Genomic DNA, 21,834 nt, shown 5'->3' with positions numbered 1-21,834 from the left:
GGACTATACAGTTGCCATATCAATTATATCAGTGATGGCTAACCTTTTTTGGACTGAGTGCCCAAAGCGCACATGTGCACGCTTAAATGTGCACACCCCTGAACCCCCAAAATGCAATGTGACCACAGCCCCACAGAATGCAGTTTTAGTCTTGAAAACTCCCCCCATGGGCATTTGTAATACCACTTCTTGAATATTCGCATAAAACTGTTCTTTTTGTTCTAGTTGTTTTAAATACTTGGATGTTTTTGTGGACCAATTAGTAGATGTGTGGGCTGGTTTCACTGCTCTATTACAATCTAATAACCCTACATTATCATATGATGTTAGTAATGAAATGCTTTTAAAATTAAGTATACTGCAAAGACGATTACATGGAAAAGTATTATTTACAATTGAGACAATTTAGAAACAAAAAGGAAGATGTTGACTTCTGATTTTGTTTTTGACCTATTTTATCAGGTAGAGAATCACCTGCAACCAGCACACAAGAGACTTCACTTAATTGACTGAAACCTGAAAGACTTCTGGAGCAAGACATGGTCAGCAAGTATATTTCTTGGAGATCCCTTGTGGGGGGTTAGTCAGTCATCTTTTGACTTATCTTCTTTATCCCTCTGTCAATAATGAAAAATAACTGATATATAGGGGACATTTTAATAATCAGAAATAGCAGCTCCACTAGAAGACATTTTTTTAGCTAGTTAATTAATTAGCCTTTATAAAGTTCATGGGAAATTGAATCCTGGATAGGATTGCCAAAGGTCCTCATAAGACCTTTATGGTGGATTTTTAAAAATGCTTTCTAGCACCTCCTAACATTGCTGGTATAATTGATTTTTCTAGGGAATCTGAATACACGATATGATCAATATAATAATATAATACAGCTCTAGGCTGATAATCTTAGCTTCTAGTGATAAGTTATCCCAACCCAAAACTACTCTACTTGAGAATCATTGATCTCAGTGAATCTTTATCTGGACTCATGGCCAAGAGGCTTTGACAAAGTTCAATCAGGATTTAATAACTTTCTCATCACCTGACTCTAGAATTCTCCATAAAGTTGGCTAATTTTTTGGATACTGTTATGAAACAAGACAGTACCCAGAAAATTAGCCAACTTTATGGAGTATTCTAGAATTTAAAGACATTTAAAGTCCTTCAATACAGCCATACACACTTAAAGATATTTAAATGAACTTTAAAAACAAATCAACAGAGCCACTAAGATTTCCAGGACAAATATATTATAGGAAAACATAAAAGAAGTAACAAAAGATCACCTCTGTACTTCTCAATATAAGCATTCCAAGTTATATCCAGTAATTGATCTTGGACAAAAATGCTTCCCTCTCATACGTGCGGTAAGTCTTCATTTACTTAAGTTTCCAAACCTAAAGGAGATTCTAAGACCATGTCATGATTAAATCAGGTAAATGAAGATGCCAACTCCACTGCCTTATCTTTTCTGGCAACACTCTTATAATCCAGTGATATATATCCATAAAATCAGGAGACAAATACATTCTTCCATATAATCTATGTCATCATCTGTCAACAATGTTCTGTTATCTTTTACATTTGACAAAGTGCCCATTTGCTATACAACTGATTAAGCCAATATAGAGATGTTTTCAAAAATGTCATTTTTAGAAATATCAGAAATGATAAAATTCTGAAACATTTTCTTTTCCTGTTGCTATTTTTTTAACCTTGCAGAACATTCTGTGATTGAATTCAAGACAGTTATTCTTAAAGAAGTTGCAAAAATTATTTTCATTGATTCAAAAGGATTTCTCAGAATTAAAACTGTTTAAGGGTTATTACCACCCTATCTTTTAAGAAGCTATAAAATATAATATTGTACCCAATAAATGGTGTCGCACTTTATTGCTTTTTGTATATGTGTATATGCATGCATCTACCAGTATATATGTGTGTGTGTATGCAGGCAAACATATTTCTCTCCCAAAAGTAATTTTCACTGCAAGCAGTTTGGTTTCCTGCATGAATCTGGAAAATATCCTCAGTATGTACCTGCCTCATGAAAATGTTTTGTTCTCTCTGCTTTTTAAAAATGGGAGTTTTGCTGCTGCTGCTAAATTCTTTGACATTCAATTTTATGCTCCAGAATTCATATTAAGATAATAGTTTTATTAGGTCAGCTGAAGGTCTACACTTTTTACATTTGCTTTCAAGTGTCCAAAACTCTTCAGTAGGCAAAAAAAAGTTAAAATCTAGAGAGAAGGAAATGAGGGCAGAAGAGGGGAAATGTAGCTGATATTCCTTAAAATTATTCTTCAGAAAACTAGTATGCAAATAGAGTCATTAGGTTGCATAAGATTCTCTAAGATTTAGGAAAAAATCCAAAATATAAAATCAGCTTTTATTCAAAAATATATTTTAAAAATCTTTGTAATCAACAGAATTACAAAGTAAGTGGTAGATGGAAAAGAGAACAATTATTTAAGCAATCTTTCTTTTAATAAAGCTGCAGATAACTCAAGCTATTTATCCCATATAGTTACAGAATATTTTCTTCTATACTGGTAGTGCTCGACTTACAGCCCCAAAAGCTCAAAATTTCTGTTGTTAAGTGAGACATTTGTTAAGTGAATTTTTTAATGATCTTTCTTGCCACAGTTAAGTGAATCCCTGCAGTTGCTAAGTTAGTGACACTGTTGTTAAGTGAATCTGGTTTCCCCATGGACTTCGCCCGTCAGAAGGTCACAAAAAGTTATCACATGACCCCAGGATACTGCAACCATCATAAATATGAGCCAAGAGTCTGAATTTTGATCACGTGACCACGAGGATGCTGCAACAGTTGTAAGTGTGAAAAGTGGTCATAAGTCACATTTTTCAGTGCCGTTATAACTTTGAACAGTCACTAAATGAAAGGTTGTAAGTTGAAAACTACCTGTAATAATAACTCTGGACCTGAGAGAGTGACTCAGTCACCCAATGTAAATTTCCATGGCTGAAGCTGGACCTAAGAAGGTCTCTCCAGTCCTACTCCAACCCGCTAATGCTCTAGCTACATATAGATTCTATGCAGTGCTCTATCAAGATAAAGCTTACTTTATAAATACTGTATACTTCATACTTTATACTCAGATATAGTATATGTAGCAATCAGATGTAGCCTTGAAAAGTTATGCTCTAGTTTTTCGGAGCCACAAAATTCTACACTGTTCTTGCATCAGTCGCAAATAAAACAGCTATCTTATTGTAAACCAATTATTCTTTTATTTCAAATGCAATTAATTAATTAATTAATTAATAAGTATTAATTAAAGTATTAATTAATTAAACATTACTTGTTTTAATTAATTAATTATAAAGAAATATTAGTGAGCACATAATAGAAATATATTTCTAGATTACTGTTCCCAGATATGGACTACAAATGACTAGTGGACCAGAAAACGATGGCAAATTATGTATTGTAAGTATAATCAAAGAAAAGTAGAGGGGAAAATGTAAATAATAAGAGGATAACCGTTACGAAACTGTTGTAAAGAAGGAGTATGTTTTATGTTAGTGTTTGTTATGTCTTGTTGTTTTAAAAAATAAAAAGTATTTAAAAAAGAAAAGAAAAGAAAAGAAAATGATGGCCAAGAAATTCAGTCTTTAACTTTTTGCTGCCATCTCATAGTTGTCCAAATTTTGCAACACACATCTGATAAACCTATTCTGGATTCTTAATGCAGTTCCTGCATGTGTAGAAATTTGAAATCAAAAATCTAATTTCACATAATAACTTGCATGTTGTATTTATAAAAGACTGACATCTCCGGAATAAAACAGGCAATGCTAACCTTGGAAAAGGAAGATCGCCGTCTACGAAAAAGTACCCTCATATCTAGATGATACCATGCCAGCTGGGTTTCTTTATGATAGCATCATGGATTACTTTTGTTTTTGACTAATACATTTTCAGAACAATTCACATCATACAAGTGTTTAATCAACATTTCTTTCTTTCCTTATTCTGACCAGGCTCCAAGACTGGAAAGCATCAGTGCTTATATAAAAACAAAATGATAAGCTGTATCATTCCACTAAAAAGGTTATTATTCTCCTTAGATATATCCTTTGCAAAAGCAAAATACATACAATCAAATCGAGATAATTTATGTTAAAAAGTAGCAAGGAATATTAAGTGCCACAACTGTAGCATTACCTGATTGTAAACGCAACTTCATATATTCTGCATCTTGAAAATAGATACTTATAAACAAGCTGCACAAATTGTACATGACCAATTCAAGAAGCGATATTATACCTTTGTATCCACCACCTCACATCATCTTCAGACAGAATTACCACTGGCAAAGGATTAAGGATGATTATATTAAGGATTAAGGAAGAATCCCCATACCTGCACAGTACAGGTAATCCTCAATTTACAACAATTCATTTAGTGACAGTTCAAAGTCACTGAAAAAAGTGACTTATGGCCATTTTTCATACTAATGACCGTTGCAACATCCCCATGACCAAGTGATTTACATTCAGACTCACATTTATGACGGTTGCTATGTCCTGGGGGTCACGTGATCTCCTTTTGTGACCTTCTGACAAACAAAGTCAATGCGGGAACCAGAGTCACATAACAACCATGTTACTAATTTAAGAACTGCAGGGATTCGCTAACAAATGTGGTGAGAAAAGTCGTAAAATGGAGCAAACTCACTTAACAAATTTCTCCCTTTAACATCATAAATTTTGGGCTCAATTGTGGTCATAAGTTGAGAACTACCTGTACTAGGTTACTTAGCCCTTATCAAGCTCTCCAAAGCTATAGCAATTGGAATTGGCCAAAGGGCTTTATATTTCTTAGGGATTTGTAAGCACTTGGAAGGCATACTTAACCCCATTTGTCACAATTATTTGTGCCCTATGCAGGCACTAATTGTTAGCCTGATGATTTTGAAGAGGCAGCAGAATACACAGCGAACCTTTCCACCAATAGAATATCTGATGGAAACACGTGGCTCTTGAGAAGTTAGCATGAATTTGCACCGTACTTCGTAAACTGATAATGCAGAAATAAATTCAACTTCCTTTAAAAAGATCCACAGTTGGGAAACCATCACAATAAACTATAGGATGCAAAACAGTCTATAGCCATTTCCTCTCCTCTCATCACATACCAGTTTTAGATTTGACAATGGAATGACTAATGGGGCACACATAAAAAAAACAAAACACCACTACTCTATTATCATACAACCCTTCCCCCCCCCCCCCCGTTTTGCATCTGTATATTATGATATTGTACATACATTAAAAATGGACAGAGTTCGAAGTACAACAGAGTTTTCATCCTTTTGATGAAGGCATCATAGCCTGTGGACATTTCTGCAAGTAACTTGTTCTGCAAGTTTGGCAGAGCCAAACTGGGAATTTTCTAGTTTGCTGACTCTTACTTTCTACCGTTGTCAACGTCTGCTGCATTCTGTCCTAAGTGCTTATCAGTTTGAATTTCAAACCATGTAATATGTTTGAATTCTGAAATCCTACTACATTTTCATATACTTATTTTGTAATACCTTTTCAAGCATGCAGTCCCCACATTTGAAATTTGGAATACATCTCTCGTTTAATAAGCCAGAATGTGAGTGTATTTACTCTGTTGTCATCTCAGCAGAGTTGGGTCAAAAGTTCTTTTTGATTTGAGATAGCTTTATTTCAAGGTAATATTAAAAAAAATGACACAATAACATGAGACAGCAGTCAAAGAAAATACAGAAAGACTTTATATCCTTCTTTCGTCAGTCAGAGACATCCAGAAAGTTGAAGCACCCTACCATTAGGTCTGAATTGATGTTCCATTCCATGGGGTAAGCTACCAGGCTTATCTCCCTGGAGATTGGCCAGGACAAGTCTATCTTATCTTGTATTCGGTCATGCCAAGAATGAGAGCATCTGTGGTTAAGAAGTATTTGTTTATGCCAAGGGGTGATGAGTCCATGTCAGAATGAAGGAGTATCTATTTCCCAATGGTGTTTTGATTAATAATGAGAAAGATCATTGTCTGAATCATTACTATCTTTTCACTTCCCTAAATAATCAAACAATAGTTACAGATAAGTATTCATACAAGAAGATCTAGAGCAGTGGTTGGTCTGCAAGAAAATTTTGGTGGTCCACAGAAAAATTATTTGCATTTTTTATATTGCACTAAATACTATTTATCTTTTTTTAAAAAAATCATATTAGTGATCTGCGGAATTTAAAATTATGAACTTAGTGGTCCATGAGGTCCGAAAGGTTGGTGACCCCTGATCTAGAGAATGGTCGTTGCTTACCTGAACGACCCTTTTGTACACGCTGAGAGGACACTCCTCAGAATGGGATACGATCACTCCTATTTGCACAGCTGAGTGTCAATCAAATCCCTCTGGAGCTGCATCCACCTCACTTCCTGCTTCCTCCTCAGACTTTTCACGAAGACAACTTGGTTCAATAGCAGCAGGATCGACCGCGAGAAACTCCATAAGGAAGACCCACAGGAAGCAGACAGCTACAGAGGGAGAAAAAGCAGACCTCCACCAAAGCCAGGCACGGCCAAGAAAAAGGGAGGGACGGAGTGTCCTCTCAGCGTGTACAAAAGGGTCGTTCAGGTAAGCAACGACCATTTTCCTACACGCTGTTCGGACACTCCTCAGAATGGGACATACCCAAGTTAGAGAAGAAGGGGGGGACTTAAGCCGTAGACTGGACTTGGGGAGAAATTACAGCCTGTAATACCCTTCTGCCAAAGGCAGCATCTGCAGAAGCAAACTTATCCAGCCTATAGTGACTTACAAAGGATGAAAGGGAAGACCACGTGGCCGCCCGGCAAATATCATCTACCGAAGGCTGGGTAGCCCAAGCCGCAGAGGTTGCGGCGCTACGAGTAGAATGGGGCAGTATACCACCCGGGACAGGGGCCTCTCTTAAGCCATATGCCTTGGATATACAGGCTTTGAGCCACCTGCCTACTGTAGCTGAAGAAACCTTCTGGCCCAGGGAAGAGGGAAGGAAGGACACCAACAGAGCCTCAGTCTTTCGAAAAGGGGCAGTCCTTTTAAGATATCTTCTCAATGCCCATCGCACATCCAAAGTATGCCACCGCTTTTCAGCAGGATGACGCGGGTTCGGGCAAAAGTTAGGCAAGACGAGTTCTTGGGCTCGATGAAAGCGAGTATTCACTTTAGGAACAAAGGCCGGGTCGAGTCGTAGGACAACCCGGTCAGGATAGAAGATGCAGAGATCACTCCTCATGGACAAGGCAGCAATTTCGGATACTCTGCGCGCTGAAGTTATTGCCAACAAAAAGGCCATCTTTAAGGACAAGTAGCGTAGACTGGACGAAGCGATGGGTTCGAACGGAGGACCCGTCAGGGCCTGCAACACCAAGGAAAGGTCCCAAGTGGAGTAGCGGTGAATCGGCGGAGGCCGCAAGTTTGAGACCCCTTGGAGGAAGGAACGGATCCTAGGGTCCTGAGACAAAGGAACATGAGAGTCTCCTGACAGGACAGTCGCCAGAGCCGCCACCTGTCGGCGTAGAGTCGCGGGAGCCAAGCCCTTGGAGAATCCCGCATGCAGAAAACACAGAATGTCCGGAACAGAAGCCGTTGTGGGATCTACGTGATGATCCCCGCACCATCTCGTGAAGGCAGTCCATGAGGCGTTATAAATACGAATAGTTGATGGTCTTCGAGCTGCCTGAATAATGGAGATAACGTCGTCAGACAGATTGTCCTTGATGAGCTTTATGCGCTCAAATGCCACACGGCTAATCGAAGCCATTCTGGTTCCGGATGACGGATGGCTCCTTGAGTTAGTACTATTTTGTCGGGTGGAATCCTCCACGGTGGCTTGACCGACAAGTTCTTGAGGTCGGCGAACCACTCTCGACGGGGCCAATACGGTGCTACCAGTAGAAGGTTCGCCCGTTCGTGAATGACCTTCCGCACGACCTTGGAGATGACAGGAAGGGGAGGGAAGGCATAAAGAAGGCCCCGGGGCCACTGACTCCGAAGAGCATCCAGCCCCTCCGCTGCTGGACATGGATAGCGGGAGAAGAATCTCGGCAATTGGGTGTTCTGAGCCGTCGCAAAGAGGTCCACTAGGGGACGGCCGAACCTCCTGGACAGGTCCTGGAACAAGCCGGGGTCCAACTTCCACTCGGCGTGATCTATTTGGTCTCTGCTGAGCCAATCTGCCTCTCGATTGAGAGTCCCCGAGATGTGTTCGGCTTTTATCGACGAGAGGTGGAGCTCCGCCCATGACAGAAGACGCTCCGCCTCCTGCATTAGTGTCCAGGAGCGGGTCCCCCCTTGTTTGTTGATATGGGCCTTGGTGGCCACATTGTCCGTTAGAATCAGAAGGTCCTGACGATAGACAAGGCGTTTGAAGTGTATCAGGGCGAGTCGGACCGCTCTGAGCTCTAGCCAATTTATATTGTGCAGCTTTTCCGCCAACGACCAGGCACCTTGGGCTAGCTGACGGTCGAGGTGAGCCCCCCAGCCTCGCAGACTTGCGTCCGTGGTCAACACCATCCGAGCTGGTTCCAGAAAGGGGGAACCCTTGTTGAGGGCCGGAGACAGCCACCACCTCAAGGAAAGGCGAACGTGAGCTGGAACCTTCACCTTGAGAAGAGACTCCGCTCGACCTTGTCTCTGGTAAGGGAGCAGGAACCATTGGAGGCGACGAAGATGGAAACGCGCCCACGGAACAATGTCTATGCAAGATATCAACTTTCCCAGAAGCTGGGAGAGAGACAGTAAGGTCACAGTCCGGTGTAGTAAGACTTGAGATGTCAGTTCCCGAATGCTGGCTTGTCTGTCGGGAGATAGGGAGACCACACACAGCGTCGAATCTATTGTTGCTCCGAGATGAAGGATACTCGATGTGGGAACAAGATGGCTTTTGGCAAGATTCAAAGTGAACCCGTGGTCTTGAAGGGACTGAAGTACTAGCTCCCGGTCCTGGGTCGCCTGTTCGGGAGAAGACGACAGGATCAAAATGTCGTCGAGGTAACATGCCAGACGAACCGGAACCTCTCTGAGCGACGCCGCTACTGCTGCTAGCAACTTTGTAAACGTCCTCGGGGCGGACGAAAGGCCGAATGGCATAGCCCGATATTGAAAGTGGTGGTCTCCAAACGCAAACCGGAGGAACTTCCTGTGCGACTGATGAATGGGGACATGCAAGTACGCTTCCTTTAGATCTACAGATTGCATCAGATCTCCCCGACGAATGCAGCCCAGCAGAGACTTGAGGGAATGCATTTTGAACCGACGGTACAAGATGTGTTGATTGAGACGTCGAAGGTTCAAAATGCCTCTCCAATCGCCCGAGGATTTCGGTACCAGGAATAGTGTTGAATAAAAGCCGGTTTTGAGTTGACCTGATGGAACCTGTTCTATGGCCTGGATTTGCAACAGATGGTGAATTTCGAGGAACAGCAGAGATCGCTTCTCCGGCTGAAGTGGCCAAGGGCATTGAAAGTAAAAGTCCTGTGGCATGGTGGTGAATTCCAAACGTAACCCTTCGGTGACAGTTTGGACAATCCAGGCATCCGAGGTGGTAGTTGGCCACAGGTGAGAGAATGCCTGGAGTCTGCCCCCGATTGGGACCGGAGGCGGTGAGTCACTTACCGCGCCTGGAAAAACGGCCCGCCGACTGTCTGAAAGGTCGCCTGAAGTTGGATTGTCGGCGACCGCGGTCACAAAAGGGCGCCCTGTCCGAAGTTGACTGGAACTGAGACTGCGAAGATCTGTAGTAAGAGGCGCCCCCGGCGCCTTGCTCTTGTCAAAAGGGCAGTCGATTATAAGGTACATAGCGCCTCTCCTGGCGTCGGAAAGACGTGGGTAACACCTTCTTCTTATCCCTATTCTCGACCAACACAGAGTCCAGGGATGAGCCAAATAAGGCAGGGCCTTTGTAAGGGGCCGCAGTCAAGCGCCACTTGGACTTGGCATCAGCTCTCCAGTTACGGAGCCACAAGAGACGTCTTGAAGACACTGTCGAAGCTAAGGCCCGGGAAGCGAATTTGGCTGCGTCCAAGGACGCGTCGGCTGAATATTCAGCAGCTGCAACCAGTTTGGCCAGGTCCTGCTGTAATCGTGCATCCTCCGGGGGAAGTCTGTCCTTCAATTGACGTAACCACACCAGCGACGCCCGATTAAAAAATGCTGAAGAGGTTGCAGCACGAATGGCCCAAGCCGCCGCTTGGTGTGTTTTGCGAAAACCCATTTCGGCCCGTTTGTCCTCAAACTTGAGGCCATCCCCCGCCTCACCTACCAGGATGGAAGACGATGTGAGACTCGCCACCGGATCATCAATTGTAGGCAACTGCAAAAGGGCATCCAGCGCAGGAGCCGAAGCATAGAGCTTTCGATCAAATGAGTTCGGACCTGACGACGAGGCGGGGCGGTCCCAAGGCTTTTGAACAACCTGGGAGAAAAGATCCGGGCAGGGAACAAAATCCTCATCAGGTTGAGGTAAATTGAACAAGTTACTACTGGGACCAGATGGAGTAGAAGAAGCGGAAGCCTGAAGAGGCGTGGAATCCATATTAGTGGCAGCTTTTGCCTTGCGTAGGAGAGAGCGAAACAGAGAAGGCTTAAATAGACCCGGAAAGGCCGGCTTGTCCTGAATCTCTTCTTCATCCTCTGACATCTCAAAGTCATCTAGGAAATCGTCCTCCCGGGCTGATTCAGGCACAAGGCTACAGGCAACAGATTGCTGTTGATGTTGTGCACCAGGGGGATGCATGGAAAAGGCAGAAGTAGTAGGGCACGTAGGAGCCGGGAAGGCACCAGTGGCTTGTTACAACCCCATTTGATACATATGGGACATGGCCTGAGAAAAAAAGGACTGAAAATCCACAGGCTGAGGGAACCCTGGGCCCGCTTCAGGGCGGAGGCCGGCTGCAGTGGGTGTAAAGGTAGCTTCAGGGCCTGGCCTAGAAACTTGAGAAAAATGGCTTGCAAAACTAGAGGAGCGGGACCTAACACTGGCCCTTGACTGATTAGTCGCAGACATTGGAGCCTCCTGAGAGGTTGATGGGCCATCCTCCCTCAGACCACTGACCAACAATTCTACATTATGAGAGGCCGAGGGCTCACAGGTCACCTCATGGCTCAAGCCTTCAGGAATTGGTCCTTGACCAGGGTCCTGGGCCCGTTGCCTAGCCTTAGCAAACTGCTTTTCTAATGCTTTATGCCTCCTTTGGGCATCTTTATCTGCTGTGGCAGATTTGGAGGACTTTGTCTGCCTGGAAGCCTTAGATTTCTTCCCCCTGAGCTGTCTAGGGGAAGGTACTGGGGAGGGAGAGGGACTCCTGTCCATATCAGAAGAAAGGGCACCTTCCTCCCTGTCATCCATGATCAATCACCCCAATAAATTATTAATTAATTGTAAATAGAAACTTATCAATTCTATATATATGATTGAATATTAGCAATATAACTGTAATATATATATATATATATGCTCTGTTATTATTATTATTTAATTTAATTTTATTTTTTATTTATAATAAATACCCTAAATATCTACAACCAAAATCAGTGTAACAATATAACAAGGCAACGGCCCTTTTTCCTTTTTTTTTTTTTTTTTTTTATTAAGAATGTAAATTAATTCAAGCAATATGTACTTCCCTGGAACTTTCAGGTACCCCTCTGCAGGCCGTTGTGAATTGCAGGTACGAGCAGGACAGCGTCCCCACCTGCCAGCAATCTAGCGACCCTGGAAACCAAAGCCCAGGTCGCTATGGCCTCGGAGATCCAAAAGCGGTGCCGATGATCAGGGCCCAAAATGGCGGCCCGCGAGGCGAATTTCCAAAGTCCTAAGCCAGGCGAAACAAAGCGCCTGCGGCCGGACTGAAGCTGCAGCAAAGGGAGCAGTCACAATTTTCAAGACAGCTGATGAGTATGCCAGCCGGCAGGGACTCAAGCCGATCGATCAATGGCCACTAAGGCAAACCGGAGCCTCGCAAAGTGACTGGCAGCAAAATGGCGGCAATGGCGGCAAATGGCGGGAAAAATAGTTAAAATTAAAGCGCCAGCCAAGCCAAGCCGCAAGCGGCGGCCGGAGCCCCGAACCGCCGCTACGCGCTTAAAACCTCTCCAAGCGAAGGCAAACGAAGCGCAGCACCTTTAAACAGTAAATAAATAATATTTAGCCAATTCAGTAAAGTAAAACTAAATTAAAAACGAAATGTAATCAAGAGAACAGACACTCGATGCTATTGCAATGGCTGAGTGAAAAAGTCTGAGGAGGAAGCAGGAAGTGAGGTGGATGCAGCTCCAGAGGGATTTGATTGACACTCAGCTGTGCAAATAGGAGTGATCGTATCCCATTCTGAGGAGTGTCCGAACAGCGTGTAGGAAAATGATATGGTTCTTTTATTTATACCATCTTCACATTAGCCATGGGGGAAAATAATACAGTACAAAAGGGAGACTCAAGATTTTGTCTAACCTCTTTGTACCTTATGCAGTCTGTCACCATGCAAAGAGTCAATGTTGCCATTACATTCTTTTCTTGCATTTAAAACAATGAATTTAACATACTGGTGATATATACAGTATGTATACATTTATAATGAGAGGAAGGCATGTAACTATTGTCTGAAAAATAATTCAAATCAGCACCAATATTTGTAGTGTGTCCTTCAATTAAAGGAGTGTAAACTGATTTGGCAAGGCTTTGTTGCAAGCATCTCCATCACAGTGTACAAGCAAATGCTGTTATGCAGTGACCTTTGCAAACATTTCTCGATAAATATTTATAAAATGCAAGTTAAGAAATATAATACTGGAATGGGCCATTAGAGGGGTTTAGCTTCTGAATTTACAGGAATGAAGTCCTGTAAACATTAGATGTGCTATCATCATCCTGAATTATATAAATATTAAGAAACAGCATTCACATGAAATTATAAAGTTGTGGTGCAGTTTTGATTGGCTGACAAATTCAAGGATTGTGCCAAATATTTTATTGTGATCATAGTTTAAAGGAGAATTTGCTGAAAATTACTCCCTTCACACTTGTCAACTCACTGGACACAATTCAGAGATCCAGAGGCAGACATTTAAAAAAATCAGGAAAAAAACACAATAGCATGTTTCAGTACTGTTTAATTAAATGGCAGTTGGTGTTTAATTTATTTTGCAGAAAATTGTCATTGATGTTTGTCTTGTTTTATGTTCTGAAACTGTTGTCTTCTGTGTTATTTTTTAGTTACCTTGAATACTTAAATTGAATAGAAAAGTGGGACAGAAATTAAAAATAAGCCAATCATTGACCCAATTTACAGAGATTGAATATAGTGTCTGCAAAGTATAGGTAAGCCTCAACTTATAACTACAGTTGGGATCTGAATGTTCATTGCTAAGCATTAACTGAGTCATCAGAAGATTGCGCCCAATTTTATGACTTTTTTGCTTTTGCTTTTTATGACTTTTGTTAATAAAATCACAGGATCGTTAAACGAATCTGGCTTCTCTCAATGGTTGTAAATCAAGGACTTCCTACAGCTGGTTATTTCTCAGATTTGTCATGCAGGAGTAGAAACATAAGTCCGATATAATTGTTACCAAGAAAATTTCACAGGGATCATGAGGAGTCAAGCTCAAAATAAGAGGGGCTTCTTAGAAGGATTTTAGATAGATCATCTGGACTCTCCTCCTCCCCTTCCAATAACAATGTCTCATGGGAATTACAATCATTAGCCTGTAAGAGGTGGGCCTGACTAGATTTTCCTGTCCGAAAGGCAGCATTATTTGTCTCACCAAAGTAAAGAAATTACACAATTTGATTGGAAAAGATGTTTTATGCTATATTTGCAGCCTACACCAGCATGTCCAGTAGCTTACTGGTGGAGAAGGCAACTGGAGTGGCATGAAAAGTTAAGGCAGATTTGCTCTGATCCTTAAGAGGACCTCACTCAAAGAATCATCCGTCAGCCGCTCCTTTGATCCTCTTCAGAACCTTTAATATTTATAGCTAAACATTTCCTTTCCTTTCATCATTGCTTATTAATAATGTTAATTCATTCAACTGGCTTCTCTAATTGGAAAGTTTTAAAGAAACTTAAGAGTAACCAAGCGTAGCTTAGTTCCATTCACGCTCAACATTCACCAGTGAACCCAAATTGGAGATCAAAATTTCAGTTAGGTTAAAACTGACATAAATACAGTACGTAATACATTTATTGGGTGCCTTTGAGTCAATGTTGACTCCTGGTCATTGCCTACACTAATCCCTGCAGTTTTCATGGGAAGATTTAGGAAATGATTTGCCATTGCCTTCTTCCTCAGCTGAGAGAAATAACAAGGGTTCTGTTGCAAAAACATCCATTTATGAAAACTTAAAGGTTAGCTTATCAGAAGATCGTGACACAAATGAGACTCCTCTAGTTACAAAATTTGATTGCTGTGGAACAAACTTTGCTGGACTTGTACAACTTGCTTTCTGATAAAACTGATCTCCCAATATCTCTTCTTTTTAAAAATGATATATCTTTCTGCATTAACAAGATTAGCTAACTAATATCTTTGGTTAACAAGTCCAACTTGTTGTTTTCCTCTTCTTTTATAATATAGAAAACAAATGGACACAACATTTGGGAGAGGCCAAATCTCAATGGAAGGAGGTAGGCTAATTTATAATTAATTAAATCTGTGAACAGGCTTCATATTTTAAAATCCAAATGTAATATATAAGAATTAGGAAAGAGATGTAATTAGGGAAATGCTGTTTATCTTTTAAAAATACTTGTGTCTAGTTTTTACTACATTTAAAAGTTCTCAAAGTATTGACTCTGGAAATAGTCATCATACCATTCATCTAGGCAATATTAAACACATCGAAACATAAATGGTTTAAGTATGGAACCTGAACTCTACCCTATAGAGAGGCAGAGGTTAAAAGAACTAAACAAAATTTTCTTCTTATTGTAGTATATGGTTTTCTTATGGGGGAGGGAGTCCACTGAAATCAATGGCTTAATAAACAGAAGTGTCTGGGGATGCTGAAAGATAGCCTGAATTTAGATTAAGGCTGCTACATTTGAGATTATGTAGATTATTATGTAGATATTATTAGTATGATTAATTTTATTGCCTTGAATGAAATGTACTGATTTATCTGATCATTTCAAATGCTGAACTACTTGGGTGGGGACATTTTTGTGAACCTTGGATGCCCCTCCTAAAATAAAGAGTCTTAGAAATACAGTTTGCCAAGTATTTGTTGCAATGGTGTCTTGCCCAAGTAGACTCAATGCAGAGAGAAATCTTCTGGTTAATCCCAAACAGTGGATTCTAAGCTGTTGAAGTATATTATTGATGCTACCTCAATGAAGAGGTTATGTCTAAAGGTGGAAAATCCAAGTTTAATCACTAAATTTAACTGAGCTGAGAAACTCCAGCTAAACTAGGGCTGTCAAAATCAGGAAGCCTACTAGAGGGCTGCAAAGTAATACTGTACAGAAAATTCTCAACTCTTTGCTTCCATCCACTGGTCTTACAGTTTTTGCAACCCAGAGCTTGTAGTCAAGTGGTGTGTATCCATAAACAGAGCAGTGTTTTGCAATGGGACAACTCTGCATCCCAAACAATACAGCCAATTTGTCACCACCCACCAAAAGAAGGGTAAAAGAGAATCCCAAAATGTAACCCCTCCAAAATCTATAAGAAAATGGATTCTAATACAACCTCTCACAATCCACCAAAGTAACTTGCAAACACAGGGAACCAAAAATAGAATTGGGGTCACTAAAAACACCAGATAATGTTTTGTTGCAGATTAGCTTGCATTTGCTAAGCAGGACTGCAATAAAGTGGGCCTCTAGGAACTCCCTGATGGCCTGTGAAAATAAGACACTGCATTCATCATATGAATCTAGTGGCCAACAAAACTTTCCTAGTATTAAAATATATCCATATCTGGAAGAAAAACCTTTTGAACTCCAACCTATATTTATTTCAACCAACAATTCTCCTGAACGGAATCCAAAGCTTTGTGTAGGAAATTCTAAAGCCTGATCAAGAAATCTGCTTTTGTTAGGTCCAGCTCAGCTCAGCGTGCTGGGCGAAAACTATTGGGAGTAACGCAAAGGCAGGAAAGAAAAGGCCCCAAAGTACAGGACTCAAATCCTTTTAACCCTAACTGGGATACTTTTTAACATGAGATCTGTAAGGAGAGATAGAGCACTTCTAATGCTGATTTTATTTCTATTATTTCTTTTCTTTTCTTTTTTAAAATTAAATGTTTCCCTTTGGTTTGCCCCTTCCTCTTGTTTCTCGGTTTCCTTCTACCCCATTGAACTCCTTTTGGGGTGCCAACCTATTGCTGACCTAAATATACATTGTGAGCACGTGTGTGTGTGTGTGTGTGTGTGTGTGTGTGTGTGTGTGTATGTGTAATATATATATATATATATATATATATATATATATATATATATATATATATATATATATATATATATATATATATAATATTTTATTTACATTTATAAATATATATATAAAAAGAGTCCAAAAGCAAGAGGCGGCGGAAACAAAGGGATGATGATAGGGAAGCGGGAAAGATTTTGGTTATGGTTCGTTTCTCTCCTTCTGGAAGGGAGAAGGACAGAAGCAAAACCAGAGGTTGCGGAGGACGAGTGAGGGACACATTTTGGTTTCTGCTGAAATCGGGAGAGGAGGAACCGAGGGGGGGGGTGGTAGACAAATGTGCGTTGTGTGCGCGCTTCTGGAGCAACTTGTACATCTGAAAACAGCGCGAGATTCGCGCCAGAGCTTCCCAAAAAGGAGGAGAAAGGACGGAATCCTCTTCCCCTCACTCACCCCCACCCGCCGCCGCGGATCCTCAAGGCTGCCCGGCCGGGGTAAGGTTATGCCTGGAAGGAATCGGCCAACGGGTTTTTTCCCTCCCCGTCCCTTGCCTCCTCCTGCCGCATTCCGTGCTGCTTTTCTTTTCTTTTCTTTTTTTTCTCCCCCTTCTTTCTTTCCCCATCCCCGCTAGAGCTGGAGAGATGGCAGTAGCGACGGCGACAAGGAAGAGAAGAAGAGCAGCGGGAAAGGAGAAGAGGGATCGGCGGCGCGGCTGAGAACCTCTCGGCATTTTCCAGCGGGGGATTGCTTGGTCGGGGAGAAGAGGCACCCAGAAAAAAAAAAAAAATGCAAGATATTTTCCGATTCAAATGCAGCCGGGGTAGGGGTTGATAGAGGGGTGGGCGGTCACCATGGCTCGGAGAAGCTTTGCGTTATTATTATTATTATCATCATCATTTTCTCCTTTCTTTTTGGAACAATCCAAGCAACAGATAGAGATTTACCTTCAAAATGCAGGCCATGTTCTATCCTTCCTTAACCCTTCCCTTTCCCCCCCCAAAGCAGCAGAGATCTGCTTTGGGAGTAAGGAGATCCAACTCTCGGAGGCTGAAAGAGCCGCCGGGGCTGCTGCTGCTGCCTCCGCTTACATTCCGGGAGATCCCAGCACATAAGGACTCGCACCCTTCCGCGATCCGTTAGTCATGTTGGCTTTTTTTCTTTCTTTTTTTTTTTTCCGTGCTCCGTTTGTTCCTCCCCATCAAGCTTCTGCCACTGGCTGGGAGCCAGCTCCGTACCACCCCCACCCCTTCGTTCACGTGATTGATCTGGGCTCTTTCCACCGCCCCACCCACCCCCGGCTTATTTCTTCTTCTTTTTCTTCTCGTTTTCTTTTTAAGAAGGAAGCGATCGGATGCTTCTTCTTCTTCTCCTCCTCCTCCTCCTCCTGCTCCGGTATGCGAAAGAAAACTTTTATGCCCGAAGATGCGCCGCGGTTTGGAAAAGACTCTCGGGGTGGGTGGGGTGAGAGGCGAGAGAAACTTGGCGTTACTTTTTCCCTACCCTTCCAATTCTTAAAAAGAAATCTGATCGGGAATCTCCGGCGCAGAAAGGCCGGATTAAAGTTGATAGGAGAAATTCTTCCAAGCCCTTCCCCTGCCCAACATTAATAACCGGACAGAAAGATCCCCGATGCCCCGCTCTAGGCTCGAAGCCTGGAGAACAGCTTTCTCTCTCTCTCTCTCTCTCTCCCTCCCTCTCTCTCTCTTTTTGTCTGAAATTTGGAGGTGAAAAGAGCGACCCACGTTGCACATAATCCACAGGATCGCACTGTGGCTTGGTCTACTTGTTGCTCTCTTTGAGACCCTTCCCTTCTTGCATCTAAACGAACAAACAAACACACACACACACACACACACAAAAGTGATGTCCCTGCAGCATTTTTTCCTCCTATGTTGCCTGATATTACTTTTACCTGGCCATTAGAGACAGACCAAGTGGGTCTTAACATGTTAGTCAGGATTTTGGAGCTTTTTGGCAATAGGGTGTGTTCAGCTCCCTTTGGATGCAGGTTTACTAGTCTTCTCCAATACAGGTAGTCCTAGACTTACAACCATTCCTTTAGTGACTTGTAGGAAGCCCCCGCCCCCTCCCCGGATTAAAATATTCTTTATTCTCAGTATTAAAAAAAGAGGCAGAATATTATATTTCCCCAAAGGAGAAATGGAGAAACATGTTCTGAAAAGGCAGAAAGCAGCCCTGGTCTTCCTGCATAGAAAAACAGCCTCAAGCAGAAGAGGCTGGTCTTTTGGAATGGAGATTTTGTATCTGTTCAGGACTAGACTGGATCAATCTATTCATAAACAAAACCCTCACAGAAGGTTGGAATTGATGGGATTAAAATCTACATCCTCCCACCCAAATTCTAAGGACAGGACATGTGACCTTTAGGATAGCGGTCACCAACTGGTGGTCAATGGACCACTGGTAGTCCGCGAAAAAATTTGGTGGTCTGCAGAAAAGTTATTTGCATTTTTTATATTGCACTAAATACTATTTCTTTTTTTAAAATTCATATTAGTGGTCTGCAGGATTTAAAATTATGAATTTAGTGTTCCTTGATGTCCGAAAGATTGGTGACCCCTGCTTTAGGACATAATAGGATTTACCCATCACCATTAGAAGAGCAAAAGACACAAGGCTCACTACATTGCACAACTCCCTGGAGCATCTCAAACACAAAACCCCAAAACTCTATAAAGATCCATCCATTCACTCAGCCATTTTGTCAGCCACCCCAGAAACTGGGGTGTCACTGAAGTTTCTGGAAACCAAAATAAACACCTTGTAGCCAAGCTCCATTGGGGTTTTTTTCCTCCCAGCTTGGAACTGGACTGGATTTTTCTTTCTACAGACTGTTTGAAGATACAGCGGCATTGAAAAAAACTGATTTGTGATTGTTTGTCACACTTACAACCATTGCAATGTTCCCCTTGGTTACATGATCAAAATTCAGGTATTTGGTAACTGGTATATACCTATGACAGTTGCACTGTCCCAGGGTCATGTGATTACCATATGTAACTTTCCAGGCCGGCTTCTGACAAGTAAAGTCAATGGGGAAAGCCAGATTTGTTTATTGACTGTATGATTTACTAAATAACTGCAGTGATTAGCTTAACTATAGTAAAAAGTCCTTCCTCCTTTTATTATTCCCACAACAGCAGCCCCATTGGGTCAGTTGGGCTGAGAGAGAGTGACTGACACAAAATCACCCAGATGGCAGAACTAGAACTCGCAGTCTCCTGGTTTCTGAGTCTTGTGCCTTAACCACTAGATTAAATTCCACATAGCCACATAACCACAGAAAGTTGGTCTAGGCAGTGTCCAACATAGCTATCAGAATAAGAGGGAAAACATTCCTTTAATGCTAATATAATTAAGGACAATTTAATCCTGTCTCTTTCAAGTGAAGAGGATGCAATGCAATAAGATGAGTTGAGACGAAACATCATGGGCCATAAAAGAACAAAATATTTTTCAGGGTTTGACTGTCCCCAGGTTATGTGAAAGTACAGCTAGTCCTTGATTTATGACCATGATTGAGCCCAAAATTTCTGCTGCTAAGCAAGACAGTTGCTAAGTGAATTTTGCCCATTTTGCAACTTTCTTGCAATTGTTAAATTAATAACTCGGTTAATCTAGCTTCCCCATTGACTTTGCTTGTCAGAAGGTCACAAAAGACGATCACATGACCCTGGGATCCTGCAACGGTCATAAATACATGCCAGTTGCCTGAATTTTGGTCATGTGACCACAGGCACACTGCAACCGTCCTAAGTGTGAAAAACTGTCATGACTCACTTTTTTTCAGTGCTGTTTTAACTTTGAATAGTCACTAAATGAATGGTTGTAAATCGAGGACTACCTGTATGGAAAAATCCCTCCATCTAAATTCCTTGTGGCACTCATGCCTTTTCTTCTGCAAAGGGACCTTTAAGTTTTAGTTTAAAAATAAAATATATTTGGAAACCTGCAGACCGCTCACTCCATCCATAATTGATGGGTTTGTTTTTCAGGTGCCAACATATACTTTATTGTTTTGACTGCAACAAACAAACGGAGGGGGCGGGGAGGGATCCATTCTAAGTCCTCCATTTAATTGGTGAGAGGGAAAACCACAGGAAATGATTAAGAAGACATCCTGAAAGGCATATGGCATTTGTGGTTTTGTAACTCCTTCCATCCCATGTGGGAGGGGATTTACATAGCAAGTAGGGAGGGAATTATTTTACAGGCCCAACCTATTAGTGTAAGAATAGCATATAGCATATAAATCTTGACATATTCATAGAGTAGAGATTTCAAAACAGCTTAATTTTTTAATAGCTTCAGGTAAAGCTATTTTCTGACAATATTAAGGTCCCAATGCCAATTAAAAGGCATGCCTTTTAATTTTATTTTTCCTATTATTTTATTTAATTTCACTTTGAAAACAAGCCATCCAGAACAGAGGCCTGTCCTCGCTTCTTGCAGAAAACGTTTCCAATGATATTATTTGTTCCTGCTTAAATTTCTAGAAAAGTCCACCACTTTCGCCACCGGATAACACTTGAAACTAGGAACATAGTCTCACACTGGATTCAGTTACTTGTCATCCTAGCTGAAGGGTGAGCAATTTTCCAGATCTGGAGGCTGCAATTTAGTCTCCAATTGCCTTAAAGGCAGCAAGTGACATCATTGGAAAGGTGATCATTTCCCAGCAAAATTTAGATGATCCCCTCCCTTTTGTGGGGGGGGGGGAAGTGGGACAGAGAAGCCTTTAGAAGCAAGATTCCTCAAAACAGCTTGTAATTTATACTGCCAACACCAGGGAGAAAGGGAATGACTGGATTTTTGTCATGCTAGTTTATGGGCAGCTTGAAGATTTTAAGAATGGAAATTAGTCATTTGCATTTTGCTCCTGTTGATTAATAAAATAAATAAATAAAAATCTTTTTGAGCAGAAAAATACATGAAAAATCACAATCCCCAAAAGATAAATATCTTTAAAGCCTGGAAAATCATTGCAGTCATGCCTGTTTATTTATTTATTAGATATTTTATCCTGTCTTTATTACTTCATAAGTAACTCAAAGCGGTGAACGTACATAATACTCCTACTTCCTATTTTCCCCACAGCAATAACTCTATGAGGTGGCTTGGTCTGACAAAGAGTGACTGGCTCAATTTCACCCAGCTGGCTTTCATACCTATGGTAGGCCTGGACGTCACTGTGGCCAAATTCCTACATGAAAGACCACCGACAGCCATGTTTTTCAACCTCAGCATGATGTGTGGACTTCAACCCCCAGAATTCCCCAATCAGCATGTAGGCTGGGAACATTGGGAGTTGAAGTCCATGCATTAAAGTTCCTGAGGTGGAGAAACACTGCTGTGGAGGGAAGAGGTGGAATGCAACTAAAACAAGCTCGTGTCCATT

At 41.6% G+C, this 21,834-nt stretch overlaps 1 protein-coding gene across 3 annotated transcripts in view; it reads right to left on the bottom strand.

Annotated features, from left to right (window-relative positions):
• The window catches only part of ST6GALNAC3 (ST6 N-acetylgalactosaminide alpha-2,6-sialyltransferase 3), a 366,227-nt gene extending 344,913 nt beyond the window's left edge, over positions 1–21,314 (bottom strand). For all 3 annotated transcript variants that reach the window (XM_087889834.1, XM_087889835.1, XM_034437020.3), the window contains exon 1: positions 17,360–21,314. Coding sequence is in view for 1 of the 3 variants with exons in the window: in XM_034437020.3 (XP_034292911.2) it covers positions 17,360–17,377 (18 nt within the window). In the remaining 2 variants the exon portion in view is untranslated. The remainder of the gene's footprint in view (positions 1–17,359) is intronic.
• Between the last annotated feature and the right edge of the window lie 520 nt (positions 21,315–21,834).

The sequence above is a fragment of the Pantherophis guttatus genome, chromosome 3, assembly GCF_059756535.1.
Source record: "Pantherophis guttatus breed Tessera chromosome 3, ASM5975653v1, whole genome shotgun sequence".
Taxonomy (NCBI): domain Eukaryota; kingdom Metazoa; phylum Chordata; class Lepidosauria; order Squamata; family Colubridae; genus Pantherophis; species Pantherophis guttatus.
The sequence above is the reverse complement of the archived record's forward strand: the minus strand, read 5'-3'. Positions and strand labels throughout refer to the sequence as shown.